General features: G+C 54.1%; 1 protein-coding gene across 1 annotated transcript; it reads right to left on the reverse strand.

Moving 5' to 3' along the window:
• Positions 1-4,447: 4,447 nt before the first annotated feature.
• PGPEP1L (pyroglutamyl-peptidase I like) lies at positions 4,448-24,842 on the reverse strand. The gene is made up of 5 exons (XM_090263822.1): positions 24,774-24,842; positions 19,246-19,298; positions 6,536-6,658; positions 5,336-5,562; positions 4,448-4,688 (listed from the first exon to the last, which is right to left on the reverse strand). The coding sequence occupies exons 1-5, from the start codon at positions 24,805-24,807 to the stop codon at positions 4,448-4,450; spliced, it is 678 nt and encodes a 225-aa protein (XP_090119948.1). The 5' UTR covers positions 24,808-24,842.
• Between the last annotated feature and the right edge of the window lie 1,614 nt (positions 24,843-26,456).

Below are 26,456 nucleotides of genomic sequence, written 5' to 3' on the forward strand. Positions count from 1 at the left end.
AGGATATTTGTTTTTAAGGCAACATCGAGGATACATTTTTTTAACACAGAACAAAGTTCTTTGTAATAAAAACTACACACACAAATTTAAAAAAAAAATTGACTCCATTTCCTCTAGCTCCCAATGGATTATGGGCCATGTCGACACAAGTCCACAAAATCCCCATCGTTGGAAACGTGGGTGTTTTGCACAACATGGGAGAAAGTTCCAGAAACAATTTGTTTTCTGTTTTCAACTTTGCGTTTGGATGTTGCGCGTTGCGTAGACACACCCACAGGTGGGACAGACGCTTGGCAAAAACGCCGGCTGCTTTCGAAGCCGGTGAGGTCGGGGTGAGAGGTTTGCCAGAGTTTGTCTACCTCTGGGACAAAATTAAAAAATGAAATCAAACCAGAAGGCGCGATGGAATGGATGCATCGCAGATAATGCATTTTCTCAGTTTTCTTGTTTAAAAAATGTTTTTTAAGAAAATTTTAAAAAATACGGTAATTAATAAGGTCAATTTGTTACATGAGATGATTTTCTGTGTATAAATTCTTCCTAAAAAACATGTCCTCTGTTTATATATAAAAAAAAAAAAATCAGTAGATGGAAAAAAAATTTCAAAATGTTTTTGTATACTCTCCATTGTTAAGAACTTATTCCTGTTATTGCGATATACTCTGGATTCTTTACATTACGAAAAAAAGAAACTTTGTCTATTTTGAATGGCTGAAGCTAAGGCAAGTTTAGTTTCTCTTACTCTGCTTTTTTCTAGTAGTTAAAAGTACTACATGGTTTAAGTTAAATAAAATACTTCTGTATGCATTTTTGGCCCCTGAGTTTGTTTCCCGTCCTCCTGGAAGAAATCTCCAGGCTTCTGAGGCAGGGACGCTGAGCTACGTGTGGCATGTGTGTTCACACATGTCACTCGGAGGTGTTCTGCGTGAAGGCTTTGCTTTATTTCTGACAGCTAAACCCTCTCAGCATGCAAATTGCTGGTGAAGACGAAGCTATTTCTCACTCCATTAAATCAGCTAGAAGTAAATTTGAATACCTAAAATACAGAAATCTATACTATAGTTTAAAAAAATTCTTTTCACTTACTGATTTGGGAGAGAGAAATATCAATTTGTTGCTCCACTTATCTACACACTCATTAGCTGATTCTTATACGTGCCCTGACCAGGGATTGAACCTGCAACCTTGGCGTTCTGGGACGACGCTCTAACTAACTGAGCTACCTGGCCAGGGCTGTACTTCAGTTTGACTGATCTGTAGACTTTTCCTACACCTTCCACTGACAAAAGTCGGGCCAAGGCAGGCTTGATCTGGATGACTCTGAGACAAGGGACTTGACCTCCACATTTATCTCCATGTCGTCGTTGGTCATTGGCACCTCAGAGCCCGCGCGCCTGCTCAGCGGGGGCAGAGGAGAGCCCCATAAGCACACACAGGAGGTGGCTGGCTGGAGGTGTGCGGCAGTGTTCCTTCGTTGGGAGGTGATGACCTCGGCCTGCCCCGGGGACTCTATGATCCAGGCAGCAGCCTCTTTGCCAGGGGAGATGGCCATGTTAGGAATTGTGGATGTGTGCTTAAAGGAAGCAAGCTGTCAGTGTTCTAGAATCCAACCAGAGAAGCTTAGACGCATCAAGAAGACACACGTTGAGTGTCGGCCTGCGAGCCAAGTGTCGCTGGTTCGATTCCCAGTCAGGGCACATGACTAGGTTGCACGTCAGGTCCCCAGTTGGGGGCGCCAGTGAGAGGCAACCACACAGTGAAAAGAAAAAAAAAAAAAAGAAGGCACACGGTTTGTTCGCTAAACTCTGATTGTGAGGAATTTTGCGGCAGGAACAGACTCAGGCCCCTGGGGAAAGGGTTCAACAGCAAAGTGGAGGCAGCAGGAGTAAATCGAAGGCCAGGCTCACTTAAGGCCTTAAGGTGATTCTCACACGTCTTTGGACCTTAAACAAAAGGCTTTTTTTAAAGAAAAGGACTCACAAGTTTGGGGTTGACTCTGGGATTTTTCTCACCATTGTTGTGAAGTGCGTGGCCTTCAGGGGACCGTTCCTACATGATCAGTGGCAAAAGGCAGGCTGTTTCCAAGGCTCAGGTGATGTCTGGGCTGCTGGCGGGGTGGACCCATGAGGCCAGTGTGCCTCTGCCAGGTTCCCAGGCGGGCAAATGCTGCATTCTGCACCTGTCCCCAGGAGTAGCGACTTCTGAGGATGAAGGCGCTGGGTCTTCACGAGTGTTAGGACCTCTCCCCCCTGTGCCACTTCTTAAGACTCTCAAGTTCAGCAGGGCCATTTCTATTTTTATCCTCCCAGGTCCGGCCAAGAGCCTGGACTCGGGAAGATGCATGTTTTTAGAGTGGTGTCTCCTCACCGACGCGTTCTCACGCCCATCCCTCACTGTGTCTCTGGAACAACTCTGCAAAGGAAGGGTTTTTATGCGTCTTACAGATGAGCAGAGCAGCAGATGTGTCCAGGGCCTCCCAGGTATTACAGGTCTGATCCAGTGCTCAGCCTGCTAAGCCACGGTTTTCCAACTGACTCAGAATTGCTGCTCAGTCATAACGAAATAGGCCCCAACAGGGGATGGCAGACCACTTAGCCCGGGACGTGGGCTTTTGGGGTTCTCCCTAAAGAATTGCAGAAGCCACAGAGGGAGAAGTGACACACTTGTTAAGAGAGAGCTCTGGGCTTTCCAACTGAATGACACCTAAAAGATTTTGACATGTGTATGGCTTAGTACCAAGCAGTCTGAAATGGCACAGGGGCCGGGCCCAGAGGTCCCAGCTTGCCACTGAGACAGGAGCTAGAATAAGGGAGGGGTGGGGCTATCAGGGGCTCTGGGTTTGCCTACAAATACAGAAGGCTCTGCACACTTACAACCGTGCAGCCGGATCTACGCATGCTGGCCACAGCACACCACCCCCACTTGCTGACTCTGATACGCTACTCTGTGACTTTGATTTCTTTTATGTCAAACGACCCAGTTTCATTTGCAAAGGGGGGTCTTGTAAAGTCTAGTCCAAATGCACAAGTATGCTAGGGGGCTCATCGTAAAACAAGCAAGGCCTGCCAAGTTCATTTGTTAAGTTGTAGAGACTTTTTCTTATCATGAAGGAGTCTGAGTATGAAGTGACGATTTTTTAAACATAAGTGAAAAATGGTAGTTGTGAGCACACCGAGATAACAAGAAATTTCGCAGAGCTTAGCCATCTTCCACCCTTTCCTTCAAACAACATGTCGCTGATGGGATTCCCAGTGGGAAATTTGCTCCCAGAAAACACTGGACAGGCTACACCTTGCTGTGAGCCAGTGCCGTGTCATGAAAGGAAAAGGAAAGACGAAAAGGGGACAAAAGACAAACCTAGCTACTAACCTTTGTTTTAAGACCAAATACTACCTGTAGGAATATAAAATGATGCGGCTGCCATGGGAAACAGTATGGCAGGCCCTTAAAAAAGTACACCTGAAATTGCTATTCCACTAATAGGTATAGACCCAAAGGACCTAAAATCAGTGACTGACATGTGCACACCAGCATTCATAGCAGAATTATTCACGCTGACCAAAAGGCAGAAGCAACCCAATGCCCATCAAAAAATAAATGGACGAGCAAAATGTGGTCTATTTTTACAATGAAGTATTATTCAACCTTTGAGGAAAGACATTCTGATGCATGTTACAGCATAAATGAACCTTGAGAACATACTGAGTGAAATAAGTCAGTCACAAAGGGATAAATACCGCGGATCCATTTCTATGAGGTTCCTAGAGACGGAAGGTGGACTAATGGTGGGGGAGGGGGTGGAGATGTGAATAGGTACAGAGTTTCAGTCTGGGACGATGAGAAAGTTCTAGTGATGATGGCTGCTCAGTGACAGTACATGATGCCCCTGAGCTCTAAAAATTGGTTAAGGTGGTAAATTTTATGTTACCTGTATTTTATTATTAAAAAAGAAGTTTAAAAAGGAAAAGGGAAAACAAACAGTTGAGACTCCGTGGCTCAGAAGCTGCCCCCAGCGCCTGGATTCCGGAGCACGGAGGTCAGAAACGGGGCACCGAGTGGTGGCCACACCTGTCCGTCCTGTCCCCGTGGCCAGCTGCTCACGGATCAGCCCACCACGTGCGGCTCTGCAGGACAGGTCTACCGTCCCAGCAATCTGGGCGGGATCCCACAGGCCTGCGGGGCGTCTTTTAAAAGAAAAAAAAAAAAAAATTACGAGGATTTCATTTTATTGTCACGAAAACCGTAACTGAAGCGAGTTAATCCCTAACGAAACGTCCGCCCCTCCGAGTGTTCTCCGGCCTTCGGACAATAAAACAAGTCTGTGATTTCGCTGGGCCACCTCCCAGTTTGTTTTCCTCCGTGTAAACTGTTTTACAAGCATTTTTTTTTCAAAGTCTCTTAAAGCTCAGCTGAACTCACCGCACGGGCCTGAAGTGCTGGACTGTCTCTAAAGGAGCAGCCCCCCAATTGCTTCTCCAGGGCGGGAACCCCCGAGGGGCGCGTTTCTGTGCACCAGGCCGGGCGCAGGCGCTTCCTCGCCCGCCTCCAGCATCTCCCGGATGAGGCCTTGCAGGGCTTTCCCCAGCCGGCTGGCGGGGAGCCGCGCAGATAACTGGGGGACATGGATGAGCGCCGCGCGCCCGCTTCCATGGTGCAGGGACAGGTAGTAGGCGTAATCGCAGACGTATCTGCAACCGCAGGAGACGCCAGACGACCCCTCGGCCCCGCCTCTCATGCCAGGGAAAGGTCAGCAGCAGGGGCGACGGTCCCCCAAACCTGCGGGAGGCCTGCCACCCGGGGAAACGCAGGGTTGGGCCTGGGGCCTCGGAAAGAACACGCGACTGGGAACAAGATGGCGTGAGAGCGGCTCTGGGCCTCATGGCCTCGTCACGGGCCCGTGGGCCACAACACCTTTAACCCGTGAACCCCTCTCACGGGTGTCCACATTCATTCTTTTTTGGGGGTGGGAGGGCGGGCAGCAGAGACGACCTACTGGGAGTCAACAGTGGGGGGGAACAGAGGTACGGTAATCTCCCTCTGGGGCGATATCAGAATGCTTCAATCACAACGTTGGCCGCCATGAATAGAAAGCAAGCACCCACAAAATGTGAGTGACGTTCCAGATAAGGCCTTTACGCCTTTCCTCTACCAGCGCCCGAAGGCGGTGTTAGGGAGCGGGGGCTTGGAAGGGGGGCGGGGGACCAATCGGTCTGCAAGGGCTGCCCCGGGGTGATACCGCGCTGGGGGGCACCTGGTGGCCGCTCCGCCGGGATCGGGGACCTCCCGGAGCTGCAGCCAGACACCCCTACCTGCGCGGGGCCGCGACGCGACGCACCTGCCCGCATCTCGGGAGAACGCCACCGGCACGCCCTCCACAGCCGCACGCCGGCTGACAGCCTTCATGCTGACCCGGGACTCGATCACTTCCGGGCCACCCGGAAGGCACGTGCCCCGCTCGGGCCGGAAGCCGCGGACGTCGGCCTCGCGATAACCCCGGTTCCTGCCGCACTGTTCTAGAACGACGGCCTTGGCGGCGGGGTCCAAGCCCACGTGCACGGTGAGCTGTGTGAACAGGGGACGGCGGAGCGTTTAGGGAAACTGAGGCTGGCGGGTGGCCAGCCAGCTCGGGAAGGCCGAGCAGAGGGCGAGCAAGGCCGCGAAACCTGCGGGGCCCCAACTGCGCACGCGCTTTCTCGCCCCGCGTCCCCTCATGAAGACGCTGGGTTTGAAAACAGCCGAAAGGACGGCAGGACATTTAAAAATATTCTTAAACCGTGTAGAATATTCATTTTATACCCCCCTCCCGCTCCCCCGGGGGGTCCGGCTGGTGTCTAAGACCGCAGGGGACCCGCGTGGCCGTGCGGTCGCGTTTCCTCGCTGAGCCGCTGACGCAGGAAGCTGCTGACAGGGTCGATGCCATGCGGTTAGAATGTTCCGCACTGATTATTTTTCCTCTTGAGAAAAAAATAGCTGAGCGTTTTATCAAAACACGTGGGGCGTTGTCTTCCTGGTTTGGAGGTGTTTTGGTAATATCTGGGCTCTATTTGGGGGGGGGGCTGCTTTTACTCGTTTTTTTTATGTAGTCGCTTCCGGTGGAGTGGCCGGGTGTGATGAGGGTGGGCCCTCCCCGGGGGGGCCGCCCCCGCCTCCCGGGTCTCAGGACCCCCACGTCGCTCTCACAGCCGGCCTGCCCCGCATGAGGCTCCGAACTGACCCGGGGCCTCCCTGGCAGGGGGTACCCATCTTTGGAGCCCTGGCTGGGACCAGAGCTTCCATTTCTGCCCCTCCTCCTCTGCCTCCAGCATCTTCTTGCAAAATCTACACAGCGTGTCAGCTGACGCTTTTAGAAGCAGGCCCAGAACCGAATGAAACCCTCTGGGAGCAACACTGGTGCGGTGTCGGGGTGGGGTGCACTTCAGCCGTCAGCCCTGAAACCGGGGTCCAGGGGATCTCAGACTCCGGGGCTCTGTCACATCATCAGCCCCCCCCCCACGCCCGCCCCCGGCCCCTGACTGGCTCTCCAGCCCTCATCTACTTGCGGTTGCAGATCCTCCCAGATTCTCACGACCCTCTGCTGCACCCCCCTGTAATCCACGGGCAGCTCAAGGGTCCGCAGCTCTGCCTCCACGTCGCTCCCCAGGCCAAGCTTGGCGAGCTCCTGCGGAGAGAAGCAGGCGGGGTCACCGCCCTGGATGCGGGGGGCATCCCTGAGAAGCTCGCATGTGGGGTCGTCCATCCCACTCCCGGGGACCTGGGCCCTGCTCTCAAGGAGCTCACACAGGGGCGAGGGGCCAGGAGGGCACCCCAAACTCCTGCCCCTTGGGGGCCAGGGAAGCTGCTCCCGTCAAAGCGTGGGTGCTCCAGAGGCGCATGGGACCCAGCCTGCGGGCTAGGACATAGTCCACAGGTGGGGTGAGCCGGATGAAGACGCTGGGGGACGCCCCGCCAGGAAGAGGGCACTGCAGAGGTGCTGGGCACGGTTCGGGGCCAGGCCTGGATAGTTAGCCTTCCTGGACTCTGATCTTAGCATTAGCAGCTGGGAGCACCCCCAGGGATGTTGGCAAGCACCCCGCCACCCCCACTGTGTCCGGGAGCACCGGCACGTGGGGGAAGGACGGGAGCCGGAGCTAGATAAGTCTGCAGACATTGCATCGAATGCTTTGCTACAAGCTGGATTTTCTCCATGGGCCAACAGGGGCCTCTGAGAGGGCAGGGGCTAGTGAGGCGGAGCTGCATCCCGAGGGGGTGGAGGAGGAGGCAGGGGGGGACTGGGGAGTATCATGGGGCTGATTTTGCAGCTGCCAAGTTTCAAGTACCCAAGAGAGCTGGTCCCTTGGCTCTGTGTGTCTGGAGCTCAGAGGGACTTCTGGGGGACACCGGCGGGCAGGGCAGCCGAAGCCATGCGTTCAGGGGAGATCCAGAGAGAGAACACCCAAGGTCAGGGAGCACCCCCCTTCAAGGGCAAGAGGAACGGCAGATAGGTCGGAAGGGGAAAAAAGCTGGATAGTGAGACCTTAGAGATGCGCGTTTCCCTGTTGGCAGACACTGAACCAGGAGCCTCGCAGCGCCCGTGAAAAGGCCAAGTCCTTCCGCTGGGCCAGGCGCTGTGCTCGTCGCCAGGGTGGGTTTGGACCCGTGCTCTCTCCTTCCTGACCCCCTTTCCTGGCATTGCAGGGGATCCCGGAGTTTGCATCCTTGGGTGTCGAGGGCAGCGGGGATGTCAGGCCTGCCTGCCGTTTTCCGACGGGAGACGGCAGGGCCCCGCCCTGGGCTTCGGAGGAGACACGTGAGCCTGACCTACCCACATGTGGGTCTGCTTGTGCTGCTGTCCCCGGCGGGGGCACTTCCGGCCGACTTTGGTGCCTCGGGTCTGTCCTCGACCAGCTCAGCCTTCCTGAGGGGCTCCGCTCCGTCCTCCAGACACCGCTCAGCAGCCCAGTTCCCGCGACCAGCTCAAGCTTTGCTCTCTAACGAAGGTAAGGCCAAGGCCACATCCGTGTTGGGTGGACTCACCCTGAGGGTGAATTCAGTTCCCTGACGGCGAGGAGGTGGGAGACGAGAAGGAGGCTGGCCGTGCCAGACAGTGGGCGGGGGCGCAATGGCAGAAGCAGGCCGGGCTTCCAGGCAGGCCTTCCGAGGGCCAGACAGACCAAGCTGGTTCCAGGTCTTGTGAGGCCAGCTTGGCCCGTCCTGGAAGGAGGGAGCGGGGTCAGGCACCGAGGCAGCGCAGGCCGCAGCCCGTCTGCAGGCTCTCAGTTCAGGGAGTGAGGGCTGGGGGCGTCCTGAGGGTGTGGAGACCCTGCCTTAGCTCGGGGCTGCTGCTCAGAGCCCAGCCGTCCCCCACTGCGGAGCTGGTTTCTTTTACCCAGTGAGCTCCACGGGGCCTGGCTCGGAGCAACGGCCGCAGAACAGCCCCGAACCGCACGGCGCTGCCCTGGCTCTGGCGTCAGTGCGCACAGCGGTGAGTGACGCTGGGTAAGCCGCGCGGGGCTGCCCCGTGCCCCCAGCTCTGCTGCTGCGCCGGCCCGCTTGCGAAGCCCAGACCGAGGCGGGCCGCAGCACAGTCCCTAAACCACGACCTTTTCTTTCCGCCCCACGCCCAGCCAGTTGAGAGAGGAGAGGAGAGATCCGGGTTCAGGGCCTGGGTTGCGGGGCTCCTCGTGTGAGTTTCCGTGGCTGTCATAGCCGGGTGGCGCCAACGGGGGGTTAGGACAGAAGTGGATGGTCTCACAGCCCTGCAGGACGGACGGCCGCAGTGAAGTCGCAGGCAGGGCCGTGCGGGCCCTGAGCCCTGGGGGAGAAGGGTCGTGCACCCCGCCTCCTCCAGCTTCTGTGGCCCAGACGTTCCTTAGCCAGGGCAGCGTCGCTGCAGTCTCCACACCGTCGTCCTCTGCACGCCTGTCCCTGTGCCCGCGTCACCAGTTTTCTAAGGACACTCAATCCCTAGCCCTGTCTAAGCCTGTGCTTTCTAGAGGCCTGATGGCATCACTGTCGCCAAGGCAGGGAGTGCAGCAAAGCCAAACAGTAGACCTGGCCCTTGTAGAGCCTGTGTGCGGTAGAGAGTGTTTGCCGTTGGACTCGACACCTCTGTGCATTTTATTTACCTGGAAGACGATGCCCAGGAGACTTAACGGTCCTGCTTCTGCTCTTACCAGGTGTTCCTTTCCAGCTTCTGATCGGTGCTCAAACGCACCTTGCTACACGCTGGCATTGGGATCCACCCCTTGGGGTCCTGTGGAATTCCTCCTGGTCTGGGGCTGCACCCCACAGCCAGCCGGGAAGTGGGGACATGCACTGCAGGTGGGGGGAAGTGTGGGGGTCACATGTTGCCCCATGTCACTTTAGGTCACTTTTTGCCACCAGGTACATTAAGAAAAACTTTTATTATTTAGAGATCTTTGGATATCAGAATTGCAGAGAAGGGACTGTGGCCCAGTATGAACTTGAACTTTTTCATTTACTGCCTTGATGTTATTCTCTTGTATCTCCCTGGTGTATTTTCTCTTCCTGATTAGAATGTCAGCCTCTCTCTCTCCTTCCTGATGAAGGCAAAGCCTGCAGCTTGGTAGGTCTGCCCCGTTACCAGCGACAGGGACGTGTGGGTCCACTGTACAGGGATGTGTGTGTGTGTGGGGGGGGGGGTTGCTATGGACTGAAATGTGTCCCCCAGCAAAATCCAGATGCAGAAGTCCTCACCCTTAATGTGATGGTATTTGAAGATGAGACCTTTGGGAGGTGACTAGGCTCAGATGAGCTCGTGGGGGTGGGGTCCCCACGATAGGATTAGTGCCCTTAGTATAAGAAGAGGAAGAGATCAGAGCCTTTCTTCCTCTGACATGTGAGGACACAGCCAGAAGGTGGCCGTCTACCTGCAAGCCAGATCCCAGCTATAGCGTCACAGGCAAAGGCAGGGGCGTTGGGGCCAGAAAGCTGTCGGCTTGAGGCCTGGCTCTGCTGCCTTTCCCGGCGTGAGTTTGGGCGTGTTACTTAGCCCTGGTGCGCCTCAGTTTTATCACCTGTGACATGGGGATAATTAAGAGGCAGAGGGTTTTTCACAAACATTAAATGACATGACTCACTAGATGTGTCCAGGACACTGCCTGGCACATAGTCAGGCCTTTGTTTGAGAGATTGATGCTTATGATTAACCCTCGTTACTTTGAGAAAGCCCTGTAAGGGATTTACTGAGAGTGACATTTATTAGCATTGGATGAGTTGGGGTCTGTCAGAAGCAGTGAGCAGAACATTCTGCACAAGCAGACGGCAGGCCGCTGGCTGCCGCCACCCTTCCTGCTGAGAAAGGCCATTTGTTTTAGCGAAGATTGTGTAGCTTCTGTGCAGACCTAGAGTGCCAGGGGTCTGTGCCATCCAGCCTGGCACACATTCTTAACCAGAAATGCAGAGTGTCCTGTGCTCAAGGCGGGGGGGGGGGGGGGACAGCCTGGCATAGCGACGCGCACTGAGGTGGCACCCGGCGTCTTGCTCTAGCCGGGGCAACGCCCAGGCTCAGCGTGCAGCTCGCTGAGCACCTGTGTGGGCCCATCAGTGCCAGGTCCTGGGGCAGGTCTTCTGCCTGTTTCCCCCGTTCTTGTGCTTCCATGTCATCCCGAATGTGGTCGCCAGGGACACCTGGCAGCTCAGCAAAAGGAACCGAAGGAAGGAAAAAAGACACCAGTTGCTCTCGGAATTTTCTCAAATCCACCAGGCCTGTGGCACCAACTGGTGTTGCAAAACAGTTGCTGTTTTTCTAAAATCTGCTGCTTTCCCTTATCGAGCAAGAGATCGGGGCCAGCACGGGGAAGCAGGAGCGGTTTCTACATTCAGTCCGTCCAGGAAAACTCCTGAAGCACCTGCACTGCCGTCCTCTGCTTAGGGCTGGGCGTGCCCCGGAGGGTCATGGTCTTGGAAGAGGCAGCAACTCGGAACAGAAAGTGATGGCAGGAGCCCTGGCCGGACGGCTGCGCCGGGCCCGGCTGGATAAGGTGCAGAAGGCCGTGCCTTTTGGGGGCAGCTCAGAGGGCTGCACACGGGGCCCTGACGGAGCTCGCAGGAGCGACAGGAGCGTGCCGAGGGCGGGGAACAGTGAGGCCTGGATGCGTGCCCAAACTTCCCTCCCTCCCACCCCTACTTCCACTCCCCTCTTCCTTCCCTCGCTTATTCGTCAGTCATCAGATGTGGACACAGAGCTCCCTACTGCAGGGCTCATGCTGGGCTCCAGCTGAGGGTCTGGGTGGGCCCGTACGCGTCTCCAGGGAATGCTGATGGACGAGGCCGTGATAGCGGGTTACTCTTGATCTGCTGGGTTGGAAGGGAGCTGGCAGCCATCAGGTGTTAGCTGAGGCCAATCCAGTCCTGAGAAACAGTGACCCCACAATTCCAAGTCTTCTGTCTGGAACAGTTGTCTCCAAATGGTTTTGATCACGTGCCCCTAGTAACAAGAGTTTAGCATGCACACGTGCTGTCATGAGCTGACGGCTTCCTGTCGAGGCATGATACACAGTTGAAGTAGGTTTTGTTGTTAAGTGGATGTAAATCTAGATTTTCTATTGTTTTCTTAATTGCACGCTTCTTTTGGCCAGCTCACCAGATTGTCATTGTTTTTATGCCAAAAACGTGGCTGGCACAGAGCTCATCCGAGGGGTGGGAGAGGTTCATTCAGTGTTTGCCCAGGTTTGCGTTATTCATGCCATCATCTATCTGTGGGTTAGCAGAAGATCCCTTGCTCATAATGTGAGGATCGGTATCATGAAAATGGGTACTATAATCCTAAAGCCCTCTGACTGGGCTGAACTGCTTTGTAGAAGTTAAGAGTGAACCAGAGAGGGAGGGCCCCTCTATCCGCACGGTGTCCCGTGCCTCCCAGGGGACATGCTCCTCCTCCCCTCAGGACGCCATATCTGCAGGCGTGCATGGCAAGGTCAGCATCAGTCCAGCTGTGAAATGCTGGTCAACCTGCATTTCTTACTTATTTTTATTTTTAATTTTTTTTTTTTTTTAGATTTCATTTATTTATTTTTAGAGAGAGGGGAAGGGAGGGAGAAAGAAAGGGAGAGAAACACCCATGTGTGGTTGCCTCTGTGCGCCCCCAGCTGGGGACCTGGCCCGCAACCCAGGCATGTGCCCCGACTGGGAATTGAACCGGCGACTCTTTGGTTCACAGGTCGACGCTCAACACACTGAGCTACACCAGCCAGGGCTCTTTCTTATTTTTAAAGACTAAAAACAGAACCTCACAAGCGTCAGGATGGTCACTACCATAAAAAACTTAGAAAAACTTCCCAATCATACAGATGCAGTATATGATTATTGAGGTTCTTTTCAGTTCCTGAAAGGTGACCAGACAGGAAACTCAAAGGAATTGAGGTAATGACACCTCTCCACTCCTTTCAGTTACCTTTGCCTTGATTTAAGAGTGGTAGCTTAGTAGCATTGATATTAACAGTGTGTTACTGAGGAAACTGGCAGGGGTTTTAAAAATCATAACAGCCCAGTGCCAGGCGTGTGTGGAGCGTCGTGCACGCCTGTTCGTGGCTACGTGGTGAGGGGCAGAGAGCCGGCCGTCCTAGCTCCCAGTCAGGCCTCTGTGATCCCGACCCCGCCTCCCTCTTACTCCAGCCACACGAGAAACCCAAGCAAGACCAGCAGGAGGGCTGACGGCCCAGCTGAGCCCCACAGAGCCGGGAGAGAGGATAAAATAGGGATTGTTGGACACCACTGAGCTCTGCAGTGGCTGGGTTTGCAACAACGCAAACTTGACACAGCTCGATAATCCGCGTTCTTTCAGGTGGTGAGTTACAGTGTTTCCCACGTTTCTCTGGTCTTCGGAGGTTCTTGTGTAATTGCTCCTTTGTAATTGGACAAAAGACCAGTGCGTGTTCTTGAACTGTTAAAAGCAAGATGGAGTTGTTTCTTTTTCTTTTTTTTCATATATGGACTTCATCACCACCCCTCCCCACTGAGCAAAAAGTGCACCCTGAAGAAAGACTAAGTCACCGTAAGCCACTCCGCTCGGGCGCCGCCCCCTCTGTCAGACGGGGCTGGTCATTCAGTGAGGTTAGGGAGCCCGCGCTCTTCCGTGTCCGCGCGTCGGCCAGGCCCGCGGTGCTGGGGCGTCAGGAAGCCATTCCCTCAGACGGCGGCTGCAGTCTGACCCGGAGCGGTACGTGGGCTGGGAGAGGGTCCCGGGGAGACACTGTTACGGGTGGCGGCTGTCCCCACGTGCATGCTGGAGTGCACATCCAGACCGAACCAAATGTGGGTGTTTTCCCTGGAAGAGGAGGTGAGGCAGGACTGTGTGGACCCTGCTTGCCTGGTGGCCGGGGCTGGGGATGGTGAGCTGGTTGGACGACGCGTGGTCTTCGTAAGGGGAACCCATGATTAGGTGACGTGTGTTGGAGGCTCGGGGAAAGGCACAGGCAGAGCCCAGTCCTTGCCGGTTATGTTATTCGATTGAGTCCTCACAGCAACCCTTCAAGCCAGTGAGAGGAGAAAAAAGGAAGATCCGGTCACCCTGGGTCTCAGTCTCCTTACCTGTATATTGGGAACAATACCAATACTGTGTCACATAGAGATTATCAGGACCCCCGGGAGGTCAGGTGAAATGGCAAATAGAGGCCCTTAGTGACGTCGATGGGCGCAGTCGGAGTGGGGGATCAGGCCGGAAGCCAGGCACTGGTAAAGGAATTTATATTAATGAGAAAAATGAATACTTTAGTTTTTTGTTTTTTTTTAATTCTCCCTCCATTATTCTGGCTAGAGGTTTGTCAATTTTACTGATTTTCCTCAATGAATCAACTTTTGGGTTTTTTGATTTTCATTATTGTTTCTTTTCTCTTTTTCTTTGGTTTCTGCTTTTTGCTCTTTATTATTTCCTTCTTCTTAGTTTGGGTTTCGTTTGCTCTTCTCTTTCTAGTTTCCTAAGGTAGCGGCTGAGGTCAGTGATTGGAGACCTGCCTTCTTCTCTAGCATTGCTGTGCAGGGCTACCAGCCCCTCACTGCTGCAGTGGCAGCGGGCCGAAGATCTTCATACACTGAGCTTTAATTTTCATTCATTTCAAAACACTTCCCAGTATTGCCTTTGATTTCCTCTTTGATCCACGCCCTATTTAGATGTATATTGTTTAGTTCCCAAATGTTTGGAGATTTTCCAGATAGCCTTCTGTCGTGGATTTCTGATAATAAGTCCATGTGGCCAGAGAACTTACTTACATGACTTGAATCCTTTTGAATCTATTCAGACTTTCTATAGCCCAGGATATGGTCTCTGGGTCAACGTTCTGTGGGCACTTAAAAGAGGGGGTGTCCTGCTGATGTTGGGTGAGGCGTTCCAGAAGTGTCAGTCGGGTTGAGTGGGTTGACATTTTGTCTTCTGTACCTTCGCTGATGTTCTGTCGGCACGTTCTGCCCATTACTGAGAGGGGGTATTGACTTCTCTGACCGTGACTGTGGGCTGCTTCATTCTCCTTGCAGTCTGTTAGTCTGGGCTCCGTGTGTTTTTACGGCTGTTATGTCCTCTTTATTAAATGACCTTGATTAATTGGTTGCTTAATACATAATTGCTACAGGACTTTTTGTCTCCAAATTGTGAGCTCTTAGAACGTAGTTACCAAGATGAGTAAAGGACAGGAATGGGCTTATAAGTGGGCAGAAGAGACAGTGACCCCAGCAGGATGCTACTTGTGGACTGTTACCCCAAATGCATCTCGTGGCTCCCCAACAGTTCCCAGTCTCTAGAGAACCCTGTGCCTGACATTTCACCATCATAGATCCTTCCGCTTCATTAGCCTCTGTCTACATATTTTTGAAAATGCCTGCAAGAGAGGAAACACTTTGTCAGCCACCTTTCTGCCCAGAGAGAAGATGCATGCAGTGTGTTAGCACTGGGGCCCCGGGGTGGGACCCACAGCTGGGAGAGTCAGGAACACCCCAGAGAGGCTGGCAGGGGTGCGGCATAATTATCTGTGATTGCAGATGTCAGCCTGCAGGCCTACGAGGCCCCATGGGTTCTGAAATCCCAGGTGTGGCATCCCTAATGGAATGCTGACAGGTATTAAAGATGTAAAACGTGCTTCTCATGTTAGTGGGGATGAAGGTGGAGGTGAGAGAAGGCATGCCCGGTCGCTTCCTTTTTCTGTTTGTTGGTTTCCCCCAAAGCTCTGTCCACCCTCGGAATGAAAAGGAAATAGAAGCTTGCTTTGTGAATCTCCATTCCAGGTTTGCCTTTCACTGCATGGGGTAACCTGCGTGATTTCCGGGGTCACGTTTGTTTGTGCACTTGTCTCTGGTGTTGGACGGTGTGTGTTCCGTTTTCATCCTGTTTGTGGCTGCACAGATGCAGCCCTGATTTCCTTAAGGTTCCGGTCTGGACTCTGCAGAGTAAGGAAAACAGCCAGTGTCTCCCACGCCGGTGGATGGAGTGTGCGATCCAGAGAGCACAGGGTGGGTTTCATCAAGCAAGCCCTGGGCGCGGAACTCCGTCATCGCCGTGTGAACCATCAGACTGGGGAGAGGTGTAAGAGAGCGTGGAAAAGGCCATCGGGCCTTCGAGGCCAGTGCCCACAGACCCGTTAGAGCGGCTGCCAGGAAGCGGGTGGCTCTGCGCTGGCCGCTGTAGTGGGTGCGGTCCCTGTGAACAACGGGGAGATGCTGGGGGTCTCATTTCATCCCCGTGCTGGTTATCATCGTCTCAGGCCTTCCCATATCAATCAAGAAAACAAAACAAACCCCGGTGTGGGCTGTGTTGGAAAAATGTCTGTCTTGCAAAGTATACATGCCTGTATTTACACACATAGGAAAAGGTTTTATCTTGGGCTTCGGCGGACCCAAGAATCAGCTTGCTTTTACCTGGACAGGAAAGCAGGTACCAGGCCGCAGGGCCTCCCTTCTCCTTTAGCGCCGCTCAGCTCAGTGCTTCTCTAACTCTTGGGATCTACCGACCGCCCTTTGTTCTTTATTACGAAGATTTTTAAAGCAACCTGTAACAAAGGCAGGGGGCCGCCTCATCTCCTGAGGAAAGAGAAATTATCCTGCAAATCAAGTCGGTCATCCGGCAGGAGCCCTGACCTCTCGGCCACTCCGGCCGCGTTTGTTCTGAGCGCAGTTACACAATGTCTTGCCCAACTGACCCGTGTTTACTTGCTGCCTTTCCAGGCCCAGGCGCTCCTACAGGAGCTGAGGACACAATTGCTTTGGAAAGAGTCAGCTGTGGTCCCGGCTCCAAGCTTAAGAGTATGAAGCAGGCAGGAGGTAATGGCGCAGCCACTGCTGAATCACCGGCTCAGACGTGCTGGGGGAGGGCAGGGGCCCCCGCAGGCCGGCGAGGTGTGAAATATCGAGGCACATGCTGTTGGGCAGCAGCGTTAGTCACTGTTCTGGCCGTTTGAAGGAAATCCCTCTTTTCAGTGTGAACTTTGAGTATTTACATAATGTTTCTGTATTTCCCTTCTTCTAAGAGCACTCTTTTCCCATTCAGAGCAAGCACGACAAAAATGCAGTCACGTTCTTATTTGTCACCAGCTCGTCTCTCTCAGTGGTGAAGTGCTGCAGGTACAGAATGGCGTTCTCCTCCTCACTCTCTGTAATTACATTCATTCCCGTTGGCAAAGCCTGGCAAGGAGTAAGTGCTCATTAAACATTGCCCGTGACATTGACAAGCTGACTTCTGCTGGGAGAACGCAGGCCGGGAAAGAACACCATTCACTCATGCGTCCAGTTGGCGCCCAGCCACTGGGACACGTGCTTCAGGCCAGGCCCTCTGTGGGGACAGGGACATGTCGATGCAGGTCCCCACAGACAGTGTGTGCTTACACTGGCCCAGGGGGACATGTGAGCACTTGTGTGTTAGAGCCCATCTGAGCCCATTTCCGTGTCTGTGGAATGGGTCAGATGCACGTACGTGACCTGGCTCGGACCCGTGCCTCGGCGCCCCACGTGAACGATGAGCCCACAGTGAGAGCACGCTCTGCTGGCAGCACGCTGACACTGTCGGTGGGCACTGCTGGTCACAATGTTGGCACCGAGTGCCGTCTGCGCACATGGTAGCGGAGGACACGGGACGGCCCCGGATGGCCGGGAAGAGAGCCTCTCCTGCAGGTTGAGAGCAAAGAGAACTTCTAAGAGACGGGGAGTGACTCTGTCCTGCAGGAAAAACCCCACAAAAAATGGGACAGCAGAAGACAGAAACTGATAGTGGGGACCTGTGGAGCATGCAAGCGGGGGCTGGGGTAGAGCTGGGCTTGGGCCAGCCAACCCGGGACCCTGCTGCTCCCTCATCCGCTGTTAATGGAGCTCCTGCTGGGTCGTCGGCCTGCAGTTGCATTGTGAGCAAGGCTGAGCAGGCTGTCACCTGGCCCGAGAGCTGCGAAGAGGGTGGATGTGAACTCACGGCAGAGGCCGGCCCTGCTGTGTGAATACCCCACTCTGCTCACGCTTGCTCGGGTCACTGGGGCCTGGGTCTTGATATTTCTCTGTGCTCCTCTTCCTCTGACCTGTTTGTTGTCTCTGCCGGGCAAAGAACTAGGCACATGGGCTGGACATGGGCTTCACTTACCAGGACCCTCTGAGATTGGAACCGGGGCACTGCCCTTCATGGAATGTGCCCCCGAGCGCCTGTTCCCTCCCCTGTGAGCTGGGGGTGACGGTGTCAGCGTCTCTGGGCTGCAGGAGAAACCGCCGTGGTGCCCGGCACAGTGTGGTTCTCATGACTGTGTCCCGCTTGCCCGACCTTCCTGGGCGCTTCCTCCTGGGCCTTCCCAGCGGCCTCCTGGGGCAGTTCCCTCTCTCTTCGCCTTGGGCTTCTTTCTTCCCTGTGTTCCTCCGGCATGAAATGAGCCGGTCTCTCAGTGCAGTACTTCGGGGTGTAATTTTATCTCTGGGCCATCACCTCATTCTGCAGAATGCCCCCTCCACTTCCAGCCTGCCTCTCCAGCTAGATTGGAGGATCTGAGTTTCCAAATAAGCCTCTTAATTATTCCATTTCCTGCGTGAATCTCCAGAGCCAGCTTCTGTTTTCCACGGCTGAGAGGGCTGACCGATGGAAGAGCCTCCTAGTGATGCGAATTCTGCTTGGAAGCGCCGGCACCGTGCCCTGTCCGGCCCAAGGGCCCTGCCTGTGAGAGCTCCCATGGTCACCCAACCTTCCCGCCTCACAGGTACGGACACTGAGGCGCAGAAAACCTGCTGACCGGTCCTGGGTCCTGCCGGTCGCATCTGTGGGGGCCGAGATGTGAACCCAGGTGACTCTTCCATTCTCATGACAGCGAAAAGAAACACAGTTCCGTAGAAAAAGTTCTGCTTTTCAGGAACAGGCTACCGACACCCAGGAGCTCAGGAAAGCCCTGGCCCAGCCTCTCTGGAATGTTGTGTATGGCAGTGTGAGGCCTGGAAGTGCGTCTGGGATTCCCTGAGATTTTTCTGTTTGAAAAAACTGTCTCAAGAGTTGTGACTTTCCTTCCCTCATCTGTATGGTCAGGCTAGGAAATCAGGGACCTGGTGGCTGCAAATGCAGGATTCCAAGAGGTTTTGCTACGTTGTCAGATGTGCAGGGCCACACTGAGAACAGAGTCAAGGCCCCACCTGTGACTTAATCCAACAGAGACATGGTAGTGACCGTCCCGGATGGAGTCACGGCCGCCTGTGTGGGGACAGGTATGAGGCAACTGCTTCAGGAAGTGATCTGCTCTAGTAATGAGACTTCTCAGGGACTGTCCCAGGATGTGCGCTCTCCTGGTTGGCGACTTTCTAAAAATAAAGGTCTTTATAATAACAACCGATCACTTAGCACTTACCTGTGCCAGTCGCAATGCTTTAGAAAGCTGCTTTTGTACATTTACATGCTTACTTGCTTCACATAGTTATCCCTTTATTCCCCAGAACTGTCCTATAACATCACTGTTATCCCCCATTTCATGAGAGAGGAAACTGAGGCCGGGCGGGGGGGTGACTTTCTTGAGACCCCGTAGCCCAAAAGGGTGGTGGCCATGGGGACCCAGTTCTTGGGGCAGGCTCGGGCCTTCCCAGGAGTGTCCCTTTAGCCTTGTTTTTTTACCACTCAGCCAAAATGGCCACCTGGGGGCAGGCACATAGCCACCCAGGGACCAGGCGCCAGCCCGGCCCCCAGGGCCCTGAGCGCTGTTTCCTCCCCTCCCTGTGGGTCTGGCTGCCGAGGCGTCTGTGCGCTGGGTTTCTCAGCCGAAGGAGGAACTGGCCAGGCCTCCGTTCCTGGGTCTGGGCCTGGCAGGTGTTTACCTTCACTGCTTCCCAGCTGGGGTTCACCAGGTGCTGCCGGAAGGGCCCAAAACCTGAAACCAAAGAGACTCTGGTTTGCTCAGGCCAGGTTGGATGGGAGGGATAGGGTGTCTGCACTCTGGGGCTGCTCCCTGCCCTTCCTTGGGAACCTCTCACCGCTCCCAGAGCCATCGTGGGGCCCCTGGAACGCCATGCATTCCCATCCTCGGAGGCCTGCGCCCCTGCCAGTCTGGGAGCATTCTCGGAGTTCTCTTACGTGAGGCGTTGCGGGAAGCCCAACAGGAGCATGGGACTGACTGCCCTTCCCCCACTGAGCTAGGAGGTCCTGGGAGAAGTGTGCCCAAGTGTCTAGTTAAAATGCAGGCTTTGCCCGGAGACGCACCCATGCAAAATGCCCAGCTGTTTGCGAACAGAGTGAAAGCAGTCCCATGGAGGATGGAGAGCCTTGTCCACAGACGGGGCTGGAACAATTGGACACCCATGGGCAGAAAAGTAAACCCCTCAATGTGAGCCTCGTACCTTGTACAAAAATTAACTCAGAAGCAGATCATAGGCTCAGACGTAAGAAGCTATAAAACTCTTAAGGGGAAAGAGGGAGAAAATCTAGTGCTAGGCAGAGAGTTCTTAGACTTGATATCAAAAGCATGCATGATCCATAAAAGTAAAGATTCATAAAACTGGACCTCATTGAAATTTAAAAATTTGGCTCTGCAAAAGACCCTTTTGAGAGTGTAAAAAGACAGGCTACAGACCAGGATAAAATAGTTATAAATCACACTTCTGACAAAGACATTGCATGTAGACTGTATAAAGAACTCTCAAAACTCAATATTTAAAAAGCAATCCAGTTAGAAAACAGGCAAAATACATGAAGAGACATTTCACTGAAGAGGATACACAGATGGCAAATCAGTGCACAGAAAGATATTCAATATCACTAGCCATTAGGGAAATGCAAATTCAAATCACAGTGAGCTATTACTACACTTCTAGTCCCGTGGCTAAAATAGAAATACTGATAATGCCAAGTGTTGACAAGGATGGGAAGAAACTAGGTCACACACACATTGCTGATGGGAATGTAAAATGGTCCTGTCACTCCAGGAAATAGTTTGTTTCTTACGAAACTGAAAGTGGACTTCCTACTACCCACGTGCACTCCTGGACATTTATCCAGAGAGAGGAAACTTATTTTCACACAGAAACTGTACACAGATGTGCACAGCAACTTTGTTTGTAATATCCCAAAGCTGGAAACCGTGCAAATGTCCTTTAGTAGGTCAACTGTTCAACAGACTGGTTCATCCAGATGATAGAATACCACTCAGCAGAGGAAAGAAAACAGTGGGAACAACGCAAACGTCCGTCAGCTGATAAACGGGCGAACAACATATGGTATCATCTGTACAATGGAGCACTATTTGTCAGTAAAAAGAAGTGGAAGTACAGATACATGTTAACAACGTGAATGAGTCCTGAAAACATTATACTAAGTGAAAGAGGCTGGTCACAAAAGGACCACCTAGCAGATGCTTCCGTTCATAGGGAATGTCCAGAATCGGTCATCTGTGAAGACAGAAAGTAGATGAGTGCTTCCTGGAGCTGGAGGGAAGGAGAGAGACAGCAAGGGGGGCGGGGGGAACCACTCTGTGTAAATTCCTGTGAAAGTTAAAAATTAAAAATTGTGTGCTTTGGTTTAGTTAATGTGCGCATATATCTTGTTAGAATACAGAATTTGATTATGTGGCTTGGGAGATGCTGGGGATTCTGCATCCGTCAGAAGCCCTGGGCGGTACTGAGGCTGCTGGTACCCCCTGACCATACCAAGGGTGGGAAGGCTTTGGAGGCTGGGGGTCAGGATCCTTGAAAGAGGAAGAGGGGAGTGATTGGGGGAAACTCCTGGAGGGGGGTGGGATGGTGGGTGAGCCAGGACTTCATGGGGGTTAAGGGGCATAGCGGCTGGGAGGGGTGTGCAGCGCCTGTCAGTGGGGGTGCGCCTGGGGAAGGTGAGCCCCCAGGGGAGATGCTAGTGGGGAGCCCTCGTTCTGGGAAGTAGCAAGAGCTGGCGCTGCTGCTGGCTGAGGCTGGTGGATGGAATGGCTCGTTCCCTGAGCTGGGAACTCATTTACACCGTGTTCCATTTCGTAATTTAATTGCAATGACACTTTCTAATAAATCAAGTCAAACTTTGTAGAAATAGGTAGAATTTTGCTTTGGGGAGGACAGTAAACCCCCTCCTGGGGCCAGGTTAGGAAAGTGTCCTGCTGGCGTGGGGGAGAGGTCCCATCTTGTGACTGTCACCCACTTGGTTGCTCATTGCTACAGCACCCACATCACGAAGTGGCCCCTCCAACGCTCAGGCCATGGCCCAGATGGCAGCTGGGAATGGCCAGCGCAGAGTTGGGGGTCAGGCTTTGCCTTTTTATTTCAGCCCCAGCAGTTACCAGCTCAGTGACCTTGAGCAAGTTACCGTTTCAGAACCTTGGTTTCCTCCTCTGTAAAACGGGGACGAGTTACAGTCATTGAACAGGCTTGTGGTGAGGGTTGAGTGGGTGCACGCGGCGTAGCGTTTGGAAAGCAGTCGCAAGGTGGCCTGCACTGTCAGAGTTATTACTCCTGGTTGTAGGGGCTACGTGAGGCCATGGAGGGAAAGTACAGTCCGTGTCTAGCGCCTGGCAGGTGCTTCCCGAGCACTGAGCCCTTTTCCCGCCTGTCCCCATTTGGATTAGGGCAGGCTGCAGCCAGGCCTGTGCTCCGCCCTGATCTCTCTGAGCACCTGACGCCGTCATTCCTCAGCACCCCTCTTCCCCTGGCAGCAGCCCTTCGGTCGGGGACACCATATCTGTGCCTGTCTTCAGGCCTCCACTCTGTCCCCCAGAACGACTAACACAGAGAGGCCTGCGTTAGTCGGGTTCCCCAGTCTAACAGCGTACACTTATCCTTTCTAGATACAAACCTGTCTAAAAGGGATTTATTACAAAGAATTGGCTCGTGGGATTCTGGAGGTGAGGTGTCCCACTCTCTGCTGACTGCAAGCTGGAGAGCCGGGAAAGGCAAGCGGTGGACCTTCTAGTCCGAGTCTGAGGCCTCAGAGCCAGGAGTGGTCGAGGTCCTTGTTCAAGGGCAGGTGAAGACCGCGTGAGCTCCTCAGTCAGGCAGAGAGAATTCAGCCTGCCAGGGCCTTTTTACTCTGTTCAGACGCCCAGTGGATTAGATGATGTCCCAGCATTGGGGAATGCCATCCAGGCCACTGAAGTCACCCATTCAGATGCGAATGACTTCCTGAAACACCGCCACAGCCACGCCCAGAAAATGTGTAACCAGACCTCTGGGTGCCCCAGGCCCAGTGAGGTTGACACATGAAATCAGCCACCACAAGGCCTAAGGGATGTTGTGGCTAGGAGGGGCCAGGCCCCTGGGGCCTCTTCACCTCTTCCTCAGAGTGGCCCACGCTCAGAGCTCCCAGGTCCCCGCCTGGCCAGCGCTGCCACCTGGGCATGTGACAGGCGGGAGGCCGCCCTCCCGCTGGGTAGCGGCTGCAGACACAGGCGGAGCGCGGCTCAGCCTAGCCTGGCGCACACCTGGGGTTTTGAGTGCCAGCTCTTGAGTCCTGTGGCATGTTTCCCAGTTTCATACAGATTCTGAGATGGGGAAGATCTGTGATTAAATATCGGCCTCAGAAACCCAGCACACGGACCCGTAGAGGTGGGGTCAGCTCGGGAGAGGCCCGTGCCTCTGGGTTCTAAATCTCTGAGTCTAAGCCACTAACAGGTGCAGCTCACAGGGGGCTAGCCTTACTGAGGAATGGAGACTCTTTGGCCAGGACGGCCCTACGCCAGGAAGTGAGTGGTGTCCTCTGACAGTGACTGAATTCTGTGGAATAAATAAATCTGTAGCTGCCACTGGGAGCTGCCAGCAAAAGAAAAAGGTTTAGAAAGTGTGGAGATGAAGGAAGAATCACTGAGAAACCAGGGGCCTCCTGGGATGACTATAGGAACACTAAAAAATGCAGCAACACACACACACACACAAATAACATCCTGCTTTAGAATCCTGTTCAGACCATCTCTTATCTGCTTTAAATTAGGCAAGACAACTCGGCCAGTGGAGGCTTGAAGCTCTTGGTCTACAAGATCAAAGCTCCTGTTTTAAACTTGGCAGACCCTTGAGTGGGCCTTGGGAAAGGGCTGGAGAAATCTTCTCTTGGAGGGGCATGGGTTTCCCCAGTGTCGCATTGTTCCTGCTGGTGCCGTCAGAACGCCTCGGCCACGAGGCAGCATGTCAGAGCCCTTGGTTCCCGTCATCTGTCTCCGTGCCGGTTGTCTTGGCCAGATGTACACACGAAGCAAATCCAGTTAAACGAGAAGACTGCCCCTGGCAGTCCCCAGCAGTTTTCATAAGGGCAGGTCACTCTCGGGAGGCCGGCGGGCATCCCCAGGTTGCGGCTGACGATCAGGCGCTTCAGTAAACAGTGTCGCCTCCGCCAGCCAGCGCGAGCCGGCGGGGCAGGCAGGGCCCGTGTGAGTCCGAGACTTGCTGTGGCGCTTCTGTGTTCATCGCATTGGTGACAAGCGTTCGTTTTCCAGGGGCACAGTTGCCTTAGGAGTTCCAGGGTAATTTGAACCACTCGGTCTCTAGACCCAGAATACCACCGTGAGAGCAAGGGAGAGCGAAGGTTTTCCAAAGAATGTTCTTCTTCTCGGGTTAAGAGGAGTTCGATTATAGTCTGAAAACGTTAAGATAGGTAACTTTCAATGTGCCACACGGAAGAATCTTGGTCTCTTCTGTGTTGCCTGCAGCCACACAATTCCAAAACCTTAAAATATGCCCAGTGTGTCTGAGTCAAAATAAAGGGCTTCGTAAAGAAATCAAACCCTCCAGGGCCCAGCTGTGACACTGAGTCGGGGTGGCTGGGGTGGGTGTGGGTGTGCTGGTGAAGGGCAGGAGGGGCGGCCACCATTCCTTCCCAGCTGGCCTTTTGGTTCCATCTCCAGCTGGGGGCTCTCGGGGGTGCCCCAGGGTATTCTGAGTGGCCCGAAGTGCTCCAGTCTCGGGGGGAGGTGGTGTGTGTGCCTTTGGGGGCTGGTCACTGAAGTTGGACTGTCCCAGCCTTACAGGGCCCTGTCCTCTCTGGGACCCCAGCTTCTCCTTCCTTGCTAAGAAACTGCACCCTAGTAGAGGCCACGTGCGCCCACCGGGCCCCAGACTCAGCCACAACAAATGTCGACCTTGGCTTCCTCCCTGATGGACTGAAGGACAAGGTCTGAGCCTCGGCCACATGTGGCCACCTCCAGGTGTGCCGCTCAGGAGTTCTGCGAAGTGACTGACGGCAGAAGCAGGAAGGCCTCTCTGTCCCTGGTCGTTTCTAACAGGGCGCCGCTGGGAGTTACTGCCGGCTGGAATTACTGGCACCACCGTCAGCCTCTCTCTTTTCTCCAGGAGCGCACTGTGCCCAGAATCGGGCAACTTCGCGTTCCAGGGTCAGGCTAGAAGCAGCCCCAAACGGGAAAGCATAGAAATAGCCTTACCAGTCACCACCACGCAGCTGGGCTGGGGCTCCATGAAACCCGAGTGGTGACTGCGCCTGTGCGCCTCCTGGGGTCAGCTGGCTGTGGCGCAGCCTGGTCACCGGGCACTCGGAGTGCCAGGGGCCCCTCCCACAGGGCCACCGGGCCTCTGGCTCCTGGGGGGCGGTCCTGCCCACACCCCACCCCCGTAGCATTCTGGAGCCCGGAAAGGCTGAAGACTTGACTCGGGCAGGGGAGCGGAGGGTGGTAAGAGGATGCCCTGGAAGGCAGGAGGAGCCAGGCCGCGGGTGACAGACAGGTCGGGGGCGGAGCGCCATCTGGGACGTCCTGGCCACTTGGGTCTGGGTCAGTTGGCTGCTCAGCCTGATGCAGACATGAGTTGAACGATTGTCCGGGTTTGCCTGGGACTGAGGGGTCTGGGATTAGGGTATGGAAACGTGCTGAGCCCGGTGCAGTCCTGGGCCCACTGGGCGGGCGACCCTGTAAGTCGTTCCTGTGGGTTTTCCTGTCTTTAGCATGATGTCCCTCCACGCCTGTCCCAGAGTCCTTCCTGTGTTTGGCCATTATGACTTGGTGAAATTTGGCTGCTCTTGAAACTGATTCTGCAAAGTATGTTTTAAAAAATAAAGAAAATGAAACCAAAATCAAACCACAGGTGAAGCCATGGTTAAAAGCATTGGTTGTGCCCTGACTAGTGTGGCTCAGTGGATTGAGCCCCGGCCTGTGAACCAAAGCGTTGTCGCTGGTTCGATTCCTGGTCAGGGCACATGGCGGGGTTGCAGGCTGGTTCCCCAGTTGGGGGTGCACGAGAGGCAACCAGACATTGATGTTTCTCGTCCTCTCTTTCTCCCTCCCTTCTCTATCTCTAAATAAATAAATAAAATCTTAGAAAAGTACTGGTTGCATCCACTCCCCGACTGCCTGTTAGCTGTAGGTCCTCAGGCTGATTACTCTGTGCCTTCGTTGGCCCTCTCTGTGGAATGGGCATGATCACAGCACCCCCTTTGTGGACGGGGTTCTCCTGAGTTCCAGGCACTGACCCCAGCCCTGGGCAGCCCTGAGGGGCCGGGCCGGGCCAAGGCTCACACAGGCCTCGCAGGCTGAGCTCTCGCCATCCCCACACCCTGCCCTAGGACGGTACCTCCTACGGTGCTTGACTGCCAAGTGCCACTAAAGGTCAGCATCCCCCCTACCTCCGGAGGCCGTCCTCCTTTGTGATTCTGTCAGCCTCAACCCGACAGGGCTCACATTTGGGGCTTGCTCCTCTCTTGACAAAGCCATGTTACGCAACATCTTGACCTTTCCGAATTTACTGTTTAAAACAAACACCCCATTTTTAGACTAAAAATACTTTTTAAAAAAGCTGATTAACATGACTTGCAAAATACATATTTCTCTTTCCCCATCTGAGTGTGGCCAGGGGAAACCATAGAGCTTCTCCAGTACCTTGTAGCTTGCTTCCCCAAGTTCAGAGAGCCCTGTGTTAGAAGGCGTGATGGGACGTGGTTCCATCTTCTTAATTGGTCCCCTGATAAAAGGGTCCCCCCACTTTAAATTGGGATCCCTGCCAAGGGCTAGACGCCACCTGATGCCTTCCTGGGAGGCTGAAGCAACGGCCATTGCTTTTAATTGGTCCCTGGTGTAGGTTGCAGGCTCATTTGCGAAGAACAGGTGGGAAGTGGA

This window comes from Furipterus horrens, unplaced genomic scaffold (assembly GCF_987537825.1).
Source record: "Furipterus horrens unplaced genomic scaffold, mFurHor1.1.pri manual_scaffold_16, whole genome shotgun sequence".
Taxonomy (NCBI): Eukaryota; Metazoa; Chordata; class Mammalia; order Chiroptera; family Furipteridae; genus Furipterus; species Furipterus horrens.